The sequence below is a fragment of the Podarcis liolepis genome, assembly GCF_965112155.1.
Source record: "Podarcis liolepis genome assembly, chromosome: 5".
NCBI classification, from domain to species: domain Eukaryota; kingdom Metazoa; phylum Chordata; class Lepidosauria; order Squamata; family Lacertidae; genus Podarcis; species Podarcis liolepis.
The window spans coordinates 9,346,729-9,364,761 of NC_139556.1; the positions used below are offsets into that span (position 1 = coordinate 9,346,729).

Here is an 18,033-nt window from a genome sequence, read left to right on the forward strand (position 1 = left end):
CTGGGGAGTCCAAGCTGAAGGCCAAACATATCCCTATCCTTGCTGTAAAATACTGAATTTAAAAGAACTGCATTTAATGATGTTGTTGTTCTTCTGAGAAAGCATTACAACATTCAGAGCAAAATAAACCTAGGCGTGAAGTATCCCTCAATCCTCATAAAAGATGAAGAATCACCCAGAAATAAATATGTATATATACATATATATGGTGCACATGGTATTTGTTTGGAATTTTTATTTCTTGAAAATAATAATTCATACAAATGGACACAGTCACAAACATGATTTTAACCCAAAATATTGCTAGCCTACCACATTACCAGGAAGGAATCCATGTAGGCAATGAAATGCAGCTACTTTTCAGTAGTCTAGTGCCTCTCTCAATCTCTCTCTCTCTCTCTGCATCCCACCAATAATATATATTAACCGGTGACAAAAAGCATAATGCTCGTTTATAAAAAAAACTTTTATTTTGCACCTCAAAATCTCTTTGAAATGTCTTCATTCTGAAATAAGGGGAATTTGTGCCGAAATTAAGAGAAACTGTTTTTACTTTATTAAATTATTCTAAAAAAATAAGACAAGAAGGTAGAAAAAACAATGCACTGCGTGGCATAGAAAGAAAAATGGGAAAAATCGTTGTCCTGAGAAGTTCACCAACTGCTTCGCTTTTAGGCATTTTTAAACATATAAAAAACAAAGGATCCCAAATCTCAAAAATGGTTTGTCGAATGCCTCCCTTATATATATTTTTTTTCTTGTTGACAACTAAGCAAACAAACCCTTGTTAATGTTCTAAAAACTGTACACAGACAAGTACATTCATGATATAATTAAACTACTAACTTCTCTGGCTTAACAAAGAACCCATAGGACACAGAAACAGTGAGTCAGGTCACTGAACAAGGGACAAACTACATTTTTATATGGAGGAATAAAGTTTTCAAATCTTTCATCTCCCACCATTTCTCGTTATACTGCATTTTGGACCACTTTCTAAAACATAATATGGCCTCCTCTGTATGTTCATGATTTTGCATCTATTCAAAGTCCAATCGGTTTTCCACACGCTTTCCAAAGTTGCCCGGGCTGGGAATGATGTTTTCTTAGGCTACAACTGGTCGTTAGGGTGGTCTCTATCAGCTTCCGGTTTGACTGTCTGGCCCGGAGAAGGAGCGTGGGGAGGGTGGGCGACAGGAGGAAGCCCATGCGATAAGGACATGGCGTTGGGGACTATTCCTTCTACTGCGGTAGGTAGGCCAGGTGGAGCCACGCTGACGACCCCAGGAGGATACCTGCTGAGAGAAAGGAGAACACGCGTCAGAGATCTGTTGAGACCCAGTGTGACTTTTTATTTTATTTTATTGTGCGTGTGTGTGAAGAAGATTTCCTACAAAATTTAAGGAAGAGTAACTTGTAGCACAGGTACGCGGGTGGCGCTGTGGATTAAACCACAGAGCCTAGAGCTTGCTGATCAGAAGGTCAGCGGTTCGAATCCCCGTGACGGGGTGAGCTCCCGTTGTTCTGTCCAAACTCCTGCCAACCTAGCAGTTTGAAAGCACGTCAAAGTGCAAGTAGATAAATAGGTACCACTCCGGCGGGAAGGTAAACGGCGTTTACGTGCACTGCTTTGGTTCGCCAGAATTGGCTTAGTCGTGCTGGCCACATGACCCGGAAAAACTGTCTGCGGACAAACGCCAGCTCCCTCGGCCAATAAAGCAAGATGAGTGCCGCAACCCCAGAGCCGGTCACGACTGGACCTAATGGTCAGGGGTCCCTTTACCTTTAACTTGTAGCACATGACAACTGTTGTCTGAGGCATATCTATCGACCTGGAAGTCAGATTCACTGAATGCATGAACATGAACAAAAGATCTCCAACTGGCAACTTTTAAGCTTTTAATCAGAAATGAAATCTTGCAAAGGAGTGCTACCGTGTAAATAGGTAGCTAGAAGTAAAAAGGTAAAGGTACCCCTGCCCGTTAGGGCCAGTTGTGACCGACTCTAGGGTTGCGCGCTCATCTCGCTCAAGAGGCCGGGAGCCGGCGCCGTCCGAAGACACTTCCGGGTCAAGTAGCCAGCGTGACGAAGCTGCAGCTGGCGAGCCAGCACCAGCGCTGCACACGGAAACGCCGTTTACCTTCCCACTATAAAACGGTACCTATTTATCTACTTGCACTTAGGGGTGCTTTCGAACTGCTAGGTGGGAAGGAGCTGGGACCGAGCGACGGGAGCTCACCCCGCCGCGGGGATTCGAACCGCCGACCTTTTGATCAGCAAGTCCTAGGTTCTGTGGTTTAACCCACAGTGCCACCCGCGTCCCTAACAGCCAGAAGTAGAAATCCCATTAAAAAGGGGAAAAGTAGCTTAATGCCGCATTTAATTGCTCACTTACGAAAGGAGGGCTGTTAACTATTCTGACACTCTTGCAGATGACGTTGCTACCTCTCAGGGGCGGGGGAAGGTTATGGAGTTGCCCCCCCCCCCCCAATTTAGCAGCAACTACATGGGAGATCAAGGGACGCGGGTGGCGCTGTGGGTAAAACCTCAGCGCCTAGGACTTGCCGATCGTCAGGTCGGCGGTTCGAATCCCCGCGGCGGGGTGCGCTCCCGTTGCTCAGTCCCAGCGCCTGCCAACCTAGCAGTTCGAAAGCACCCCAGGGTGCAAGTAGATAAATAGGGACCGCTTACGAGCGGGAAGGTAAACGGCGTTTCCGTGTGCTGTGCTGGCTTGCCAGATGCAGCTTGTCATGCTGGCCACGTGACCCGGAAGTGTCTTCGGACAACGCTGGCCCCCGGCCTCTTAAGCGAGATGGGCGCGCAACCCCAGAGCCGGACACGACTGGCCCGTACGGGCAGGGGTACCTTTACCTTTACATGGGAGATCAGTCACTAGAGCACGAGTAGGCAAACTAAGGCCTGTGGGCTGGATGCGGCCCAAGTGGCGCCTTCCCTGTGGAACACCCTCCCACCAGATGTCAAAGAGAACAACAACTACCAGGCTTTCAGAAGACATCTGAAGGCAGCCCTGTTTCGGGAAGCTTTTAATGTTTGATGTATTATAGTATTTTAATATTCTTTTGGAAGCCGCCCAGAGTGGCTGGGGAAGCCCAGCCAGATGGGCGGGGTATAAATAATAAATTATTATTATTATTATTATTATTATTATTATTATTATTATTATTATTATTATTATTCGCCTTCTCAATCCGACCCGCAGACGGTCCGGGAATCAGCGTGTTTTTTACATGAGTAGAATGTGTCCTTTTATTTAAAATGCATCTTTGGGTTATTCGTAGGGCATAGGAATTCGTTCATTATTTTTTTCCAAAATATAGTCTGGCCCCCCACAAGGTCTGAGGGACAGTTGACCGGCCCCCTGCTGAAAAAGTTTGCTGACCCCTGCACTAAAGCTTTCCCCCCCCCAAAAAAAAATCTGGTTATTGTGGAGTACCAGCTGCCCCACCCCACCCCCACATGTCCACAAGAGATTTGGAAGTTATAGCAATAGCATTTGACAGGAGTGGCATTTGACTCAAAACATTAAAACCTTTTGAATCTCTTCTCCCCGAGTTGACGCCTCACAATGACAGCTCACCATCAGCATGTCAACAGATATACATAGTGGATACTTCTAGAGCAGACAAAAGGGAACGCCATTAAATCGGCGGCAAGAGAAACTCCTGCTGCCGCCACAATCTTACCTGTACGCAGCGCCATTGAGCTCTGGGTGAACAACTCCTGGGTCCATGCTGGCCCAATGTGTAGCTGCAGTCAAATGTTCTTTGTTGACACAGTTCCTCAGGTTGTCTGGAATGCGACCTAGCCAGACAGTTAAATATTGCAGCATAAGTAAACTCCGCATGTGCAAATAATGTCAGGTTAAAAATAAAATGCACGCGAATGTGCGTGACACGTTAATAATGGCCGTTTTTCATTGGCTGTTATCAGTTCACCTGGTATGCCCCACGGAGAGCCTCAAGGTCCATAAATAGCAGCACCCTAGAGGTCCCGGGCCCTAAGGAACTTAGATTAGCTTCAACCAGAGCCAGGGCCTTTTCAACACTGGCTCCGGCCTGGTGGAACGCTCTGCCTCATGAGACCAGGGCCCTGCGGGATCTGATTTCTTTCCTCGGGGCCTGCAAGACAGAGTTGTTCTGCCTGCCTGGCCTTTGGCTTGGAGTCAATTTGATTCCCTCCCCCTCTTTCTTTTTCCTTTTCTCCTCCTGTGATGAGGCTGCATTTTAATATTTTAATGTTGTATTTTAATCTTGTTTTTAAGTTGTATTCATTCAACTTGTTTTTATTATTGCTTGTTAGCCGCCCTGAGCCCGGCCTTGGCTGGGGAGGGTGGGGTATAAATAAAAATTATTATTATTATTATTATTATTATTTGGCAAGTTCTCTCCTTCGTTTGATATTAATCACTATGAAGTGGTACCTTGAGTTACAAACGCCTCAGGTGACAGACGCCGCTGACCTGGAAGAGTTACCTCGAGTTGAGAACTTTGCCCCAGGATGAGAACGGAAATCGCGTGCCGGCGGTGCAGCGGCAGCAAGAGGCCCCAATAGCGAAAGCGCGCCTCTAGTTAAGAACAGTTTCAGGTTAAGAACGGACCTCCGGAACGTTTGTAACTAGAGGTACCACTGTAATACACATGGGGTCAGGTGTGCATCTGGTCAGTTCACATTCAGAGTCGTGCTTAAAAGTCAACGTTTGCAAAGTTAGCAGTGCCACACTTAGCAAACATTATTCCAAGCCAGTTTGAAGTCCTTTGTACTACTGATGTTCTAGATACAGAAGAACGGCATGCTTGTTATGCTAAAGGAAGTCGGTAAAAGAACATGGAGGGGAATATGGCTGGCACCTGTGATAGCTTTCCGGATCTCTCGGGCTGCTTCTTCCCGCATCTCTATTGAGGCCTGCTCACTGTACCACGCAGCGTGGGGAGTACAGATCAGATTTGGCGCATCCTTCAGGGGACCCTGACTAAAGCTGAGAGAAAAAGTAAAGAAAGGTATCATATGCTGTACATCTTATACTGTAATTCATCATCATCTTCCTGAACAGAGGCTTTTGTGTGTTTATTAAGAATAAGTATAAAAAGGTAAAGGGACCCCTGACAGTTAAGTCCAGTCATGACCAATTCTGGGGTTGTGGCGCTCATCTTGCTCTGTAGGCCGAGGGAGCCGGCGTTTGTCCGCAGACAGCTTCCAAGTCATGTGGCCAGCATGACTAAGCCACTTCTGGCGAACCAGAGCAGTGCACGGAAACGCCGTTTACCTTCCCACCGGAGCGGTACCTATTTATCTACTTGCACTTTGATGTGCTTTCGAACTGCTAGGTTGGCAGGAGCAGGGACCGAGCAATGGGAGCTCACCCCGTCGCAGGGATTCGAACCGCCGACCTTCTGATTGGCAAGTCCTAGGCTCTGTGGTTTAACCCACAGCTCCACCCGCATCCCCAAGAATAAGTATACACAGCCAGAAATGAACTGCAAACACCCACGACTTCCATTTCTCAACAGCACAGCCAGTGCTGAGGATAATGGGAACAACAACATGTGCATTTGAGGAAACAGTATTGAGACGGGGTTTGAAAGTGCAGAGTAGATGCTTCCGTAGAGTTCGCTGGAGGAAGATATATGTAATAAAACAGCAAGACAGCCATTTGCCTAGATATAAAGAGAAGTACCATATTTTTTGCTCTGTAAGACTCACTTTTTCCCTCCTAAAAAGTAAGGGGAAATGTGTGTGCGTCTTATGGAGCGAATGCAGGCTGCGCAGCTATCCCAGAATCCAGAACAGCAAGAGGGATTGCTGCTTTCACTGCACAGCCATCCCTCTTGCTGTTCTGGCTTCTGGGATTCAGAATATATTTTTTTCTTGTTTTCCCCCTCCAAAAACTAGGTGCGTCTTGTAGTCTGGTGCGTCTTATAGAGCAAAAAATACGGTATTTATGGTAACCTTTTGGGAGAGTTAGTTCTGGAGTTACTGGTTCTGTGGTAGTATGAGAGGAACGTGGTTCTTTTGAACAGCTTCTCCTTGCCTTCATATCAAGTCTCAACCAGGTCAATATCTTGGCACCCCAAACAGATTTTGAAAGTATGATTGAGCTGTATACTGGGGTGGGTGGGCTTCCCTGGCCAAAACTTGATAGTGGAAAGGGATCAAACAGCATCTTTGAGGTATCTTTTCCTGACTGAATCCATGGAAGCTATCAAGGTGTTGTCTAAACTTTTGTGTGGACCTGTTAGGTGCTCGCGCATCATCCAAAAACACTACCAGTATCTCAGAGCCCTGCAGGACAGAGAATATAGATGGAGGACAGGCCAAGCAGTCAGGCGGGAATATATTTTTACTACAAAGTACGCCTTTTACCCTTGGAAGATTGTGTAGAACCATTAATTTCCTACTAATCAGAAGCAAGGGCAAGTGGAACCTGCTGCTACCCAGGCCAGTGGGTCCGAAGGCGAGCAAAGGATGGTCACCAGGGGCACATAATTGATATTTTCTTTTCAATAAAGAGCAGGAAGCAACATATTCTGGGTCACTGCATATTCTGATAATAACCCAGAGATGCAAGTATAGGAGACACTTGGAACACTCTAGGAAGGACCAGAGAATCTTCATTTGGAAGGTGGCGCTGTGGGTTAAACCACAGAGCCTAGGGCTTGCCGATCAGAAGGTCAGCGGTTCGAATCCCTGTGACGGGGTGAGCTCCCGTTCGGTCCCTGCTCCTGCCCACCTAGCAGTTCGAAAGCACATCAAAGTGCAAGTAGATAAATAGGTACCGCTCCAGCGGGAAGATAAACAGCGTTTCCGTGCGCTGCTCTGGTTCGCCAGAAGTGGCTTAGTCATGCTGGCCACATGACCCGGAAGCTGTACGCCGGCTCCCTTGGCCTATAGAGCAAGATGAGCGCCACAACCCCAAAGTCGGCCACGACTGGACCTAATGGTCAGAGGTCCCTTTACCTTTTAATTTTTGTTTAGCAATAGAACAGGCACTGAACAGGAAACAGAATCACCTGAATGGTTCTGACTCGTGTACGTCCAAGGCTGCCCCTCGTATTCTTCCTTCCTTCAGGGCCTGTGCAAGTGCTTTTTCATCTACTAGCCCTCCTCGAGCCATGTTCACAAGGAAGGCTCCCTGTCGCATCTGCGGGAAGTTAAAATACCGAGATTAAAAGCGCGTGAAATAAAGTTGATGTTAGTAGAGGAACCAGCTGTCATTGGAACAGCCTACACCAAAAAGTGGACCACTCGCCTTACTACACACTGGAAAAATGCTACAAAAATCTTCTTATAAACGAAGCTTAAAAGGTGTAAATAGCCAAGCAAAACTGCATCTTTATCATGGTTAAACTGAACAACGCCCAGGGGGAAGAGCATCAGACAGATTAATTTTTGCATTTGACAGATGTTCAGTCTGTGTTTAAATGCTATAATGTAGCCTAAGGCAATACTGAAAGCAAGCCTTTAAAATATGGTTTAAAAATACTTTCCATCTAGTTAACAGGACTTTAAAATGTGTGCCCTGTTGTACTGCACTGAAGTCAGATGACAATTTATGAAATTTAAGACTCTGAGTCGCTGAAAGGAACTGCCGTGGCTTTGGAGAAAGTGCACAGGCTGTTTCCTCTACCTTTCACAAGAAACTGAACTGATTTACTGCAAAAAAAATTTTTTTAGGTAAAGTGAATAGAAATTACTAAAAACGAGACATGTGAAAACAAGCACCCATTAGCAAACAAAATGTATTTGCTTACTGAGGCAACATTGTAATTTTCTACTTGCCTTAACATATCAATGGAAACACTTAAAGTTGTACCAAGTAGAACAGCACAGCTGTCGACATAAAAATAAGTGGCATATTAATAACTTATCAGAACACCTTTGCATTCCAAGATCCTTTAGGAAAGCGGAAATATTTAATAAATTATAAAACTGACACAGACAATTGTAGTTTTCAGTAATACACTTATGTTTCATCAAGAAGTATCATGGCTTTCAGAAACTTGCAAGCAAACATATCCATAAACTATGTTAATGTAATTCAACAAATGGCCAGCCCATAATGTTGAGATTTCTTGCTTGCTGAAACCCAATTAACTTGAAACCCAGAAAGCTGTAGAAACCAGTTTATGTGAAGCGTATGACTAGATAAAAGACAAATCATGAACTGCCTCAACAGAGAATCCATAGAATTAGCTGCACAGCAAATTCTGTTGGTTGCAATAAAGAAAAGTAAAGGTTTGTGGCACCTTAAAGATCAGAGCATTCATTTACACCAACATTTCTGCAGCACCATTTTTAAAAACAGAATCGGCACTGTAATTAATATAAAAAAAGAATAAAACGACAATTTGAAGTACCTCATATAATTGCAGGAGCAGCAAGATAGAAACAGGTTAACTAATGTGTTTATATTTCTTTATTTGACATCCTGCTCTGTCCCATGGGCTCAAGACATCTCAGAGAAGCTTTTCTAAATGTTAATACCTCGTTCCCTGGGAATCAAAGCACAACTCTAAAATCTAATGTGCCCTGAAAATGCCTGCTGAAATAAAGGTGGTTTTGCAACCTGCCTAAATAGAGGCCATGAAGCAGCCAGGGGCTATTCCATATTCTGTTCATCACAGCTGAAAAGCCCTCCTGCCCAGTCGCCAGACCTCTCAAAGCGGGGGGGGGGGGGCACACCCAGAAGTGGATTGAATTCTCATGCAGGTTCACAGATGAAAAAGAGATTCCTGGAATTATCGCAGCACAAGCTTCCATGAACTAGGTGCCAATACATCAGGTGGATGGTCTGATCACCAAACCTCAGAGAAATGGCTGCATAACACAATAGTTGTTGTTGAGTCATTTAGTCGTGTCCGACTCTTCGTGACCCCCTGGACCAGAGCACGCCAGGCACTTCTGTCTTCCACTGCCTCCCGCAGTTTGGTCAAACTCATGCTGGTAGCTTTGAGAACACTGTCCAACCATCTCGTCCTCTGGCATCCCCTTCTCCTTGTGCCCTCCATCTTTCCCAGCATCAGGGTCTTTTCCAGGGAGTCTTCTCTTCTCATGAGGTGGCCAAAGTATTGGAGCCTCAGCTTCAGGATCTGTCCTTCCAGTGAGCACTCAGGGCTGATTTCCTTCAGAATGGAGAGGTTTGATCTTCTTGCAGTCCATGGGACTCTCAAGAGTCTCTTCCAGCACCATAATTCAAAAGCATCAATTCTTTGGCTATCAGCCTTCTTTATGGTCCAGCTCTCACTTCCATACATCACTACTGGGAAAACCATAACTTTAACTATACGGACCTTTGTTGGCAAGGTGATGTCTCTGCTTTTTAAGATGCTGTCTAGGTTTGTCATTGCTTTTCTTCCAAGAAGCAGGCACCTTTTAATTTCGTGGCTGCTGTCACCATCTGCAGTGATCATGGAGCCCAAGAAAGTAAAATCTCTCACTGCCTCCATTTCTTCCCCTTCTATTTGCCAGGAGGTGATGGGACCAGTGGCCATGATCTTAGTTTTTTTGATGCTGAGCTTCAGACCATATTTTGCGCTCTCCTCTTTCACCCTCATTAATAGGTTCTTTAATTCCTCCTCACTTTCTGCCATCAAGGTTGTGTCATCTAGGATGCAACTAACTGCAAGACTGCCATTATTCTGTAGGCAGTTCTCCGCCTGCAGAACTAAGAAATGGTTGTTTTGATTGGCAAGCATACACTTCTGATAATGTAAGTTCAATAAAAACTCAGTTACGGCTGTAAATGCCATGGGTGATCTGCAAACGTTTCAGTTGAAAGTCCGAAATTATTTCAAGTACTCTCCTCCGCCAGTAGCCGGACAAATAAATTGGGATGGGAACGCTTGTGAGTATTAGCACTGAACACAAGGGGGCAGTAGCCACTTAATCTACGAATTGAGATGTGCAGAAATTTTATCAGAAGGCAACTTTTCAGTTCATGAGTAAACAAAGATCCACGTGATTAAACTACAGTGGTAGGATGTGACATTTCTTCACCAAGTAGAACCTATTACTAGGACAGACAGCAGACAAAATTGATACCTGGTTGCATGGCAGAACCGCTCGCCTCTCAATATACACTGTAACAATATATCTGCAAAATGGCGATGGCATCATTGTCTGCCTCGTAAGTATCTCTAAGGCGATGTTTGTGAAGTGCTTAGAACACACAAAAATTCTATGTAAATGTTAACTCTTATCGTCACTGTGACATTATCCGAAACGTACCTGTTTAATGGTGAAGTCGTTAATAAGGTGATGGTTGTGTTCGTTTAGGCTGCAGTGGAGGGTGACGCAGTCGCTGTGGAACAACAAATCCTGCAAAGTCGTCACCCGCTGAAGTCCAAGAGCACGTTCCATGCCATCTGATAGGTACGGGTCGTAGAAAATGACATTGAAGCCAAAGGCTTTTGCACGTAGTGCAACCGCTTGACCAACTCGTCCTGCGGGGAGGGGGAGAATTTTTTTGTCTTGCAACAAATATTGTTGAGGCAGGTATAAAACAACCACCCATTCATGCAGATGGTGCTTGGATGCTCTATAAGACGCATCAGACCACAAGACGCACCTGGTTTTGGGAGGAGGAAAACAAGAAAAAAAATATTCTGAATCTCAGAAGCCAGAACAGCAAGAGGGATCGCTGTGCAGTGAAAGCAGCAATCCCTCTTGCTGTTCTGGCTTCTGGGATAGCTGCACGGCCTGCATTCGCTCCATAAGACGCACACACATTTCCCCTTACTTTTTAGGAGGGGAAAAGTGAGTCTTATAAGGAGAAGGTTTTGCTTCTGCTTTCAATTAACCATGGTTTATTATCATTATCCCCAAAGCTGACTCTTAAATATGGTTTAGGACAGTGTTTTTCAATTGTGGGTCCCACCTGCGGCTAAGCTGGCTGACGATATTGTCCAACAACATCTGGTGACCCAAAGCTGAAGAACACTGGTTTAGCAGAATCGTAAACCAAGGTTTAATGTTTGCTTCTTTCCCTAAACCATAGTAAAGAATACCCAGTTTATCTGGGTCCAAGGATAACGCGTGGCCCTAATTAGTTGCAAGTGGAAGCAAAACCTTCCTATCTACTCCTCCTCATGGTTGCAGAGGAAGAAGAGAAGGGAGTTCACAAAGCAGAGGGCCATTCATATAATGATAAGCCATAGTTTAGTGTTACGTCAGAATGAGGTTGCAGAGTACGTACACAGTAGTCCAACTTAAAGAGTTCTAATGAAACATGGAGAAGAGAAATTTCCAGCTCCATTAGGAAAACATCACTGTTACTCTTCCACCACTCCCCAGACTTTGTGTAGGCTCTTGCCCACTATGGCTCAACAAACTTATTTCTGCTACGGAGTGACAAGGCGGTTCTGGAATACATTTTAGAAATGAACTACCGAGCAAAATACAGTGGTACCTCGGTTTACAAACCTAATCCGTTCCTGAAGTCCATTCTTAAACCGATTCCATTCTTAAACCGAGGCGCGCTTTCTCTAATGAGTCCTCCCACCACCGGTGCCCTTCCACAGTTCGGTTTCCATTTGTAGACCAAGGTAAAGTTCGCAAACACTACTTCCGGTTTTGCGAAGTTCGTAAACCGAATCGTTCATAAACAGGACTATTCTTAAACCGAGGTACCACTGTAGAGGGGTAGATATCTGGCCCTGGTAACGCAGACAATAGGTTTGGAGCATCTTAGGGCACTAGCTAACCCAGGGCAGCGATTCTAAATAGGATACCATCATCCCTAGCAGTTTGTTAGGGTCCCGATTAGCCTTAAGCCACAACAATGGATGCATTTAACTAACAAACAGACTTTATCTTCAAAGAGCAGAGAGCAGGACAACAGGGTGGGCCTACCTAACCCAATAATGCCCAGGGTCTCCCCTCGGATTCTTGCAGCCCCAGAAGCCACTTCCCGTATCTGCTCCACACTCTGCACCCTCGTGCCTTCTCGCAAGGCCTGATGAAGCCAGGTGGTTCGTCTGTACAGGTTCAAGATGTGGCACATTGTAGAGTCTGCTGTCTCTTCCACGGATGCAGCCGGAACATTGCACACTGCAATCCCTTAAATAATAATTAGAAAAAAACACAATGTGTTGAATCCTAGGGTGGCTCCAGAATGCCACGGAATCCCCCCCCCCAGCATCTTTATGAATTCAACCAGCCCCTGGCCCTCAGAGATGTTGGAAAGACATATACTATTAAGCACCTAAAGCAGGCATTGGCAAACTTGGCCCTCCAGATGTTTTGGGACTACAATTCCCATCATCCCTGACCACTGGTCCAGTTAGCTAGGGATGATGGGAGTTGTAGTCCCAAAACAGCTGGAGGGCCAAGTTTGCCTATGCCTGACCTAAAGCAAGACTATGCACCTTTCCAACGATTAAAAAATGGACAGCCCCCACCTGCTGCTTCAACCATCTAAAAAAAGTCATGCATCAGAAAAGCACAAGAGAAATAGAGGGGTTGTGGAATAAACTCTTGCTTTGGGTAGGGCAGGGGAGAGTGGAGCCGGATGTCAGCAGTTGCTCCAGGGATGGGACCAAGGCTCACTTGCCAGAATTTAGTTTCTAGAATGCTCCAAGGTTGTGATCCAGGCGAAGCTGACCTGTGGTCCTCCAGACCAGGGCTGGCACCAATGGTCAGCATGCTCAGGCATCTGCTGGAGGGCTCAAGAACCCTCCATGACGTGGGGCGGTGAGGAGCTGGGAGTCATGGAGGTGGCATGGAGGATGCCTTGCCCAAGAGCCCATCAAAACCCAGAGCCAACACTGCTCCAGATCACAGAGTTTGGAAGGGACCACAAGGATCATTTAGTTCAATCCCCCAGAGTGCGAGAATCTTTGGCCCAATGTGGGGCTCAAACATACAGCCCTGGGTTAAGAATCTCATGCTCGGCCCTGTAAACCTGAAAAAGTGTCTCCATCCCCATTGTTCTGCCCGGACACTGAGGTCCAGCTCCGAGGGCCTTCTGGTGGTTCCCTCACTGCAAGAAGCCAAGTTACAGGGAACCAGGCAGAGGGCCTTCTCGGTGGTGGCACCCGCCCTGTGGAACGCCCTCCCAGCAGATGTCAAAGAGAACAACAACTACAAGATTTTTGAACAACAACTACAAGAGAACAACAACTACAAGAACAACAACAAGAGAACAACAACTACAAGATCTGGCAACTTCTGTTTCAGTGTATCTGAAGAAGTGTGCATGCACACGAAAGCTCATACCAAGAACTAACTTAGCTGGTCTTTAAGGTGCTACTGGAAGGAATTTTTTTACAAGATTTTTAGAAGACATCTGAAGGCAGCCCTGTTTAGGGAAGCTTTTAATGTTTGATGTATCACAGTATTTTAATATTCTGTTGGAAGCCGCCAAGAATGGCTGGGGAAACCCAGCCAGATGGGCAGGGTGTAAATACAGTGGTGCCTCGGGTTAAGTACTTAATTCATTCCGGAGGTCCGTTCTTAACCTGAAACTGTTCTTAACCTGAAGCACCACTTTAGCTAATGGGGCCTCCTGCTGCCACCGCACCACCGGAGCACGATTTCTGTTCTCATCCTGAAGCAAAGTTCTTAACCCGAGGTACTATTTCTGGGTTAGCAGAGTCTGTAACCTGAAGTGTACGTAACCTGAAGCGTATGTAACCCGAGGTACCTCTGTAATAAATTAATAAATAATAATAATGCTCTACCAGCCCCAGCCGGCATGACTCAAGTTAGGCACCTATACCTTCGCTGTCTGCAACAGAGATGACACAAATATGCAATGAAGCTGGGCTACGGTTCACAGCAACGTTGCCACAGCAAAACGTGTCATAAGTTTTTGAGTCAATGTCCGCAGCCAGAGATTTTGGTGGATGTAAGGAGCAAGAGTGCGCTGGGAGGGGGCAGCCTAAGTCAGTGCAAAGCAACGAACGCCTAAATATAAATAGTGGAACCCCCTTGTGTTCACAGATGTGCTTTTGATCCAGTGCATGCCTCCATTAACAGAAGGAAGAATATTCCCCCTTTCCTTCTGTAACCTCCAGCTCACATCAAACGCTGAAGACCTGCTCCAGAGTGGGGGAATCCTCCAACAGGACGGAAGGTGCCATGGCTAGTGGGGAAGGGCAAACTGGCAAAAAAACCCTCCCCTCCTCTTCCATTAGCAGGTGGTGCTGTGGGTTAAACCACTAAGCCTAGGACTTGCCAATCAGAAGGTCGGCGGTTTGAATCCCCGCGATGGGGTGAGCTCCGGTTGCTCGGTCCCAGCTCCTGCCAACCTAGCAGTTCGAAAGCACGTCAAAGTGCAAGTAGATAAATAGGTACCACTCTGGCGGGAAGGTAAACGGTGTTTGTGTGCGCTGCTCTGGTTCGCCAGAAGCGGCTTAGTCATGCTGGCCACATGATCCAGAAGCTGTTTGCGGACAAACGCCGGCTCCCTCGGCCTACAGAGCGAGATGAGCGGACAACCCCAGTCGGTCAGGGGTCCCTTTACCTTTACGTTGGGTCAAAGGTCCTTTGGCTGGGTCGGGATGATATGAGATTGGGGGGCAATTCCCATCTCTTGCAGGGGCACAATTAGTGCCAGCACCGTCCGTTAAGAGTTTGGGGGTAATCTTCGACACCTCCCTTTCCATGGAGCCGCAGATTGCAGCTATAAAAATGGCGGCATTTTTTCACCTCCGCCAAGCTAAGCAGTTGGCTCCTTACCTCTCTCGCCCTGACCTAGCCACTGTTATCTACGCGACGGTCACCTCCAGACTGGATTATTGTAACTCGCTCTAAGTGGGGCTGCCCTTGAGACTGACCCAGAAACTCCAGCGGGTGCAAAATGCCGCGACAAGACTCCTTACGGAGTCCTCGCTGCGAAATCACACTCACCTGGTGCTATACCAGCTGCACTGGCTCCTGGTGGAGTACAGGATCAGGTTTAAGGTGCTGGTTTTAACCTTTAAAGCCCTATACGGCCTAGGACCCTCGTACCTACGGGACCGCCTCTCCTGGTATGCCCCACAGAGGAACTTACAGTCTTCAAACAAAAACATCCTGAAGGTCCCAGGCCACAGAGAGGTTAGGCTGGCCTCAACTAGAGCCAGGGCTTTTTCGGCTGTGGCTCCAATCTGGTGGAACGCTCTGTCACAAGAGACTAGGGCCCTGCAGGACTTGACATCTTTCTGCAGGGCCTGCAAGACAGAGCTGTTCCACCAGGCCTTTGGCCAGGGCACAGCCTGACCCCCTCCTTTGGCTATCCTCACAGAACTCTAGCCCAATGGTTGCCATTAATCTGATTTGAACTGATTTTATAATGAAATGATTTTAGACTGTTGTATTATTTTACTGTTGTTAGCTGCCCTGAGCCCAGCTTCGGCTGGGGAGGGCAGGATAGAAATAAAAATTTATTTTTACTTATTTATTTTTGTAAGCACCAACTGGAGTACCCTTACTTGAGTTATTCAATTAATTTCAAATACAGAGTACCACACTTAAGTGCAACCTTCAAGCACGTCAGCAAAGTCTGAACACCAACCCCCTTGGGTTTCTACATAAAATTTCACAGACGTGAATTAACGACATACCTAAATCGCCAGCAGATTTAATATCAATGTTATCAAAACCACTTCCAATTCTAACGATTATTCGAAGTGCTTTAAACTTCTCCAGGTCTTCACGGGTTAAAGTGATGGTGTGGTACATCAGGGCTCCCACTGCTTCATTTAGTACCTGAAAAACAAAGGCAAACACAATTCAGTTACGTTCTCAACACGCCCTCCAGAATTCCAGTTCCTGGGGTACACGCCATCGTCTCCAATAGTCTGGTCATCTCTCAAGGGAGAATTTCAAGGTGCGGTTGCAGCAGAATGGGTAGCAAAATGATTGCCTGAGACTTACTGTTCACTTGAGAGACCTGTTCACAAATGCTACTATATTTTGCTAGTTCCCCCTGGGAGGTGAGAGGGACGCAGGTGGCGCTGTGGGTTAAACCACAGAGCCTAGGACTTGCTGATCAGAAGGTCGGCGGTTCGAATCCCCGCGACGGGGTGAGCTCCCATTGCTCGGTCCCTGCTCCTGCCAACCTAGCAGTTCAAAAGCATGTCAAAGTGCAAGTAGATAAATAGGTACCACTCCAGCGGGAAGGTAAACGGCGTTTCCGTGTGCTGCTCTGGTTCGCCAGAAGCGGCTTAGCAACATGACCCGGAAGCTGTACGCTGGCTCCCTGGGCCAATAAAGCGAGATGAGCGCTGCAACCCCAGAGTCAGTCACGACTGGACCTAATGGTCAGGGGCCCCTTTACCTTTACCTTTAACCTAGCAAAATACCATGGATTAAGATGTTACGTACTTGGTAATCTGACTACTCTGGACCCGGTGCCCACCAACAGTCTGAGGTGCAGATTTTGTTTTTAGCACCATGGCAAATCTCAAGACATTTATCAGGTTTCACTGAACTTGAGTGTACCCTAGTTGTTTAAGGCAAGAAAAAAGCCTTTGGGGAAATAAAGCAAAATAGAAAAATAGAGCAAAGCAATGGAAGTGTTTTCTTGTGGAGCTATTAGCACTGTGGAGAACGGTTGTTCCTTTCTGATCCTTTAACTTTTACTAAAAGCGTAACACAAATAAAACAACTGAAAGGCAGTTCCCATCCCTACCTATCCTTCAAAGTAAAATAACTCTAGAGATAGGCATTATGCAAAGAGCTCCAAAGCGAGCCAAGATTTTATGTTCCAAAACATCATCTGGTGTCAATTTATACAAGAGGCATCTAAGGTCACGAAGAATTTCTCATGAGCTCTCCAATAAGTGGTGGGCTGGCAAGAGTTTCTCTTGCTGTCAATAGTTTGCTTATTTCTCGAAAAGAGTAACAAAAAAAAACCACACCTCTATAAGGATCAAAATTGCCATAAGCACATCCAATGGCACAACTGGTACCAATTGGGGTTTTGCCATCTCCCATTCCACCTTGTGGAATGCAGATGACACAACCTTGATGGCAGAAAGTGAGGAGGAATTAAAGAACCTTTTAATGAGGGTGAAAGAGGAGAGTGCAAAATATGGTCTGAAGCTCAACATCAAAAAAACGAAGATCATGGCCACTGGTCCCATCACCTCCTGGCAAATAGAAGAGGAAGAAATGGAGGCAGTGAGAGATTTTACTTTCTTGGGCTCCATGATCACTGCAGATGGTGACAGCAGCCACAAAATTAAAAGGTGCCTGCTTTTTGGGAGAAAAGCAATGACAAACCTAGACAGCATCTTAAAAAGCAGAGACACCCCCTTGCCAACGAAGGTCTGTATAATAATAATAATAATAATAATAATAATAATAATAATAATAATAATAATAATTTATTTATACCCCGCCCATCTGGCTGGGCCTCCCCAGCCACTCTGGGTGGCTTCCATAAAACCAAAAATACAGTAAAATCACACGTTAAAAACTTCCCTGAACAGGGCTGCCTTAAGATGTCTTCTGAATGTCAGGTAGTTGTTTATTGCTTTCACATCTGCTGGAAGGGCGCTCCACAGGGCGGGCGCCACTACCGAGAAGGCCCTCTGCCTGGTTCCCTGTAGCTTTGCTTCTCGCAATGAGGGAACCGCCAGAAGGCCCTCGGCGCTAGACCTCAGCGTCCGGGCAGAACGATGGGGGTGGAGACGCTCCTTCAGGTATACTGGACCGAGGCCGTTTAGGGCTTTAAAGGTCAGCACCAACACTTTGAATTGTGCTCGGAAACATACTGGGAGCCAATGAAGGTCTTTCAAGACCGGTGTTATATGGTCTCGGCGGCCGCCCCCAGTCACTAGTCTAGCTGCCGCATTCTGGATTAGTTGTAGTTTCCGAGTCACCTTCAAAGGTAGCCCCACGTAGAGTGCATTGCAGTAGTCCAAGCGGGAGATAACCAGAGCATGCACCACTCTGGCGAGACAGTCCGCAGGCAGATAGGGTCTCAGCCTGCGTACCAGATGGAGCTGGTAAACAGCTGCCCTGGGCACAGAATTGACCTGTGCCTCCATGGACAGCTGTGAGTCCAAAATGACTCCCAGGCTGCGT

The 18,033-nt window shown here is 46.3% G+C and overlaps 1 protein-coding gene across 12 annotated transcripts in view; it reads right to left on the reverse strand.

Moving 5' to 3' along the window:
* Positions 1–220: 220 nt before the first annotated feature.
* Positions 221–18,033, reverse strand: part of CTBP1 (C-terminal binding protein 1) — a 54,634-nt gene continuing 36,821 nt past the window's right edge. For 7 of the 12 annotated variants that reach the window (XM_083503482.1, XM_083503477.1, XM_083503475.1 and 4 more), the window contains 7 exons: positions 15,564–15,708; positions 11,869–12,075; positions 10,246–10,460; positions 7,029–7,159; positions 4,869–4,996; positions 3,705–3,822; positions 221–1,295 (listed from right to left, as the gene is read on the reverse strand). In XM_083503482.1, the coding sequence (XP_083359608.1) occupies positions 1,112–1,295; positions 3,705–3,822; positions 4,869–4,996; positions 7,029–7,159; positions 10,246–10,460; positions 11,869–12,075; positions 15,564–15,708 (1,128 nt within the window). In that variant the 3' untranslated portion in view covers positions 221–1,111. Of the gene's footprint in view, positions 1,299–3,704; positions 3,823–4,868; positions 4,997–7,028; positions 7,160–10,245; positions 10,461–11,868; positions 12,076–15,563; positions 15,709–18,033 lie in introns of all 12 variants that reach the window. The other 5 variants (XM_083503478.1, XM_083503473.1, XM_083503481.1 and 2 more) reach the window with 1 other exon arrangement.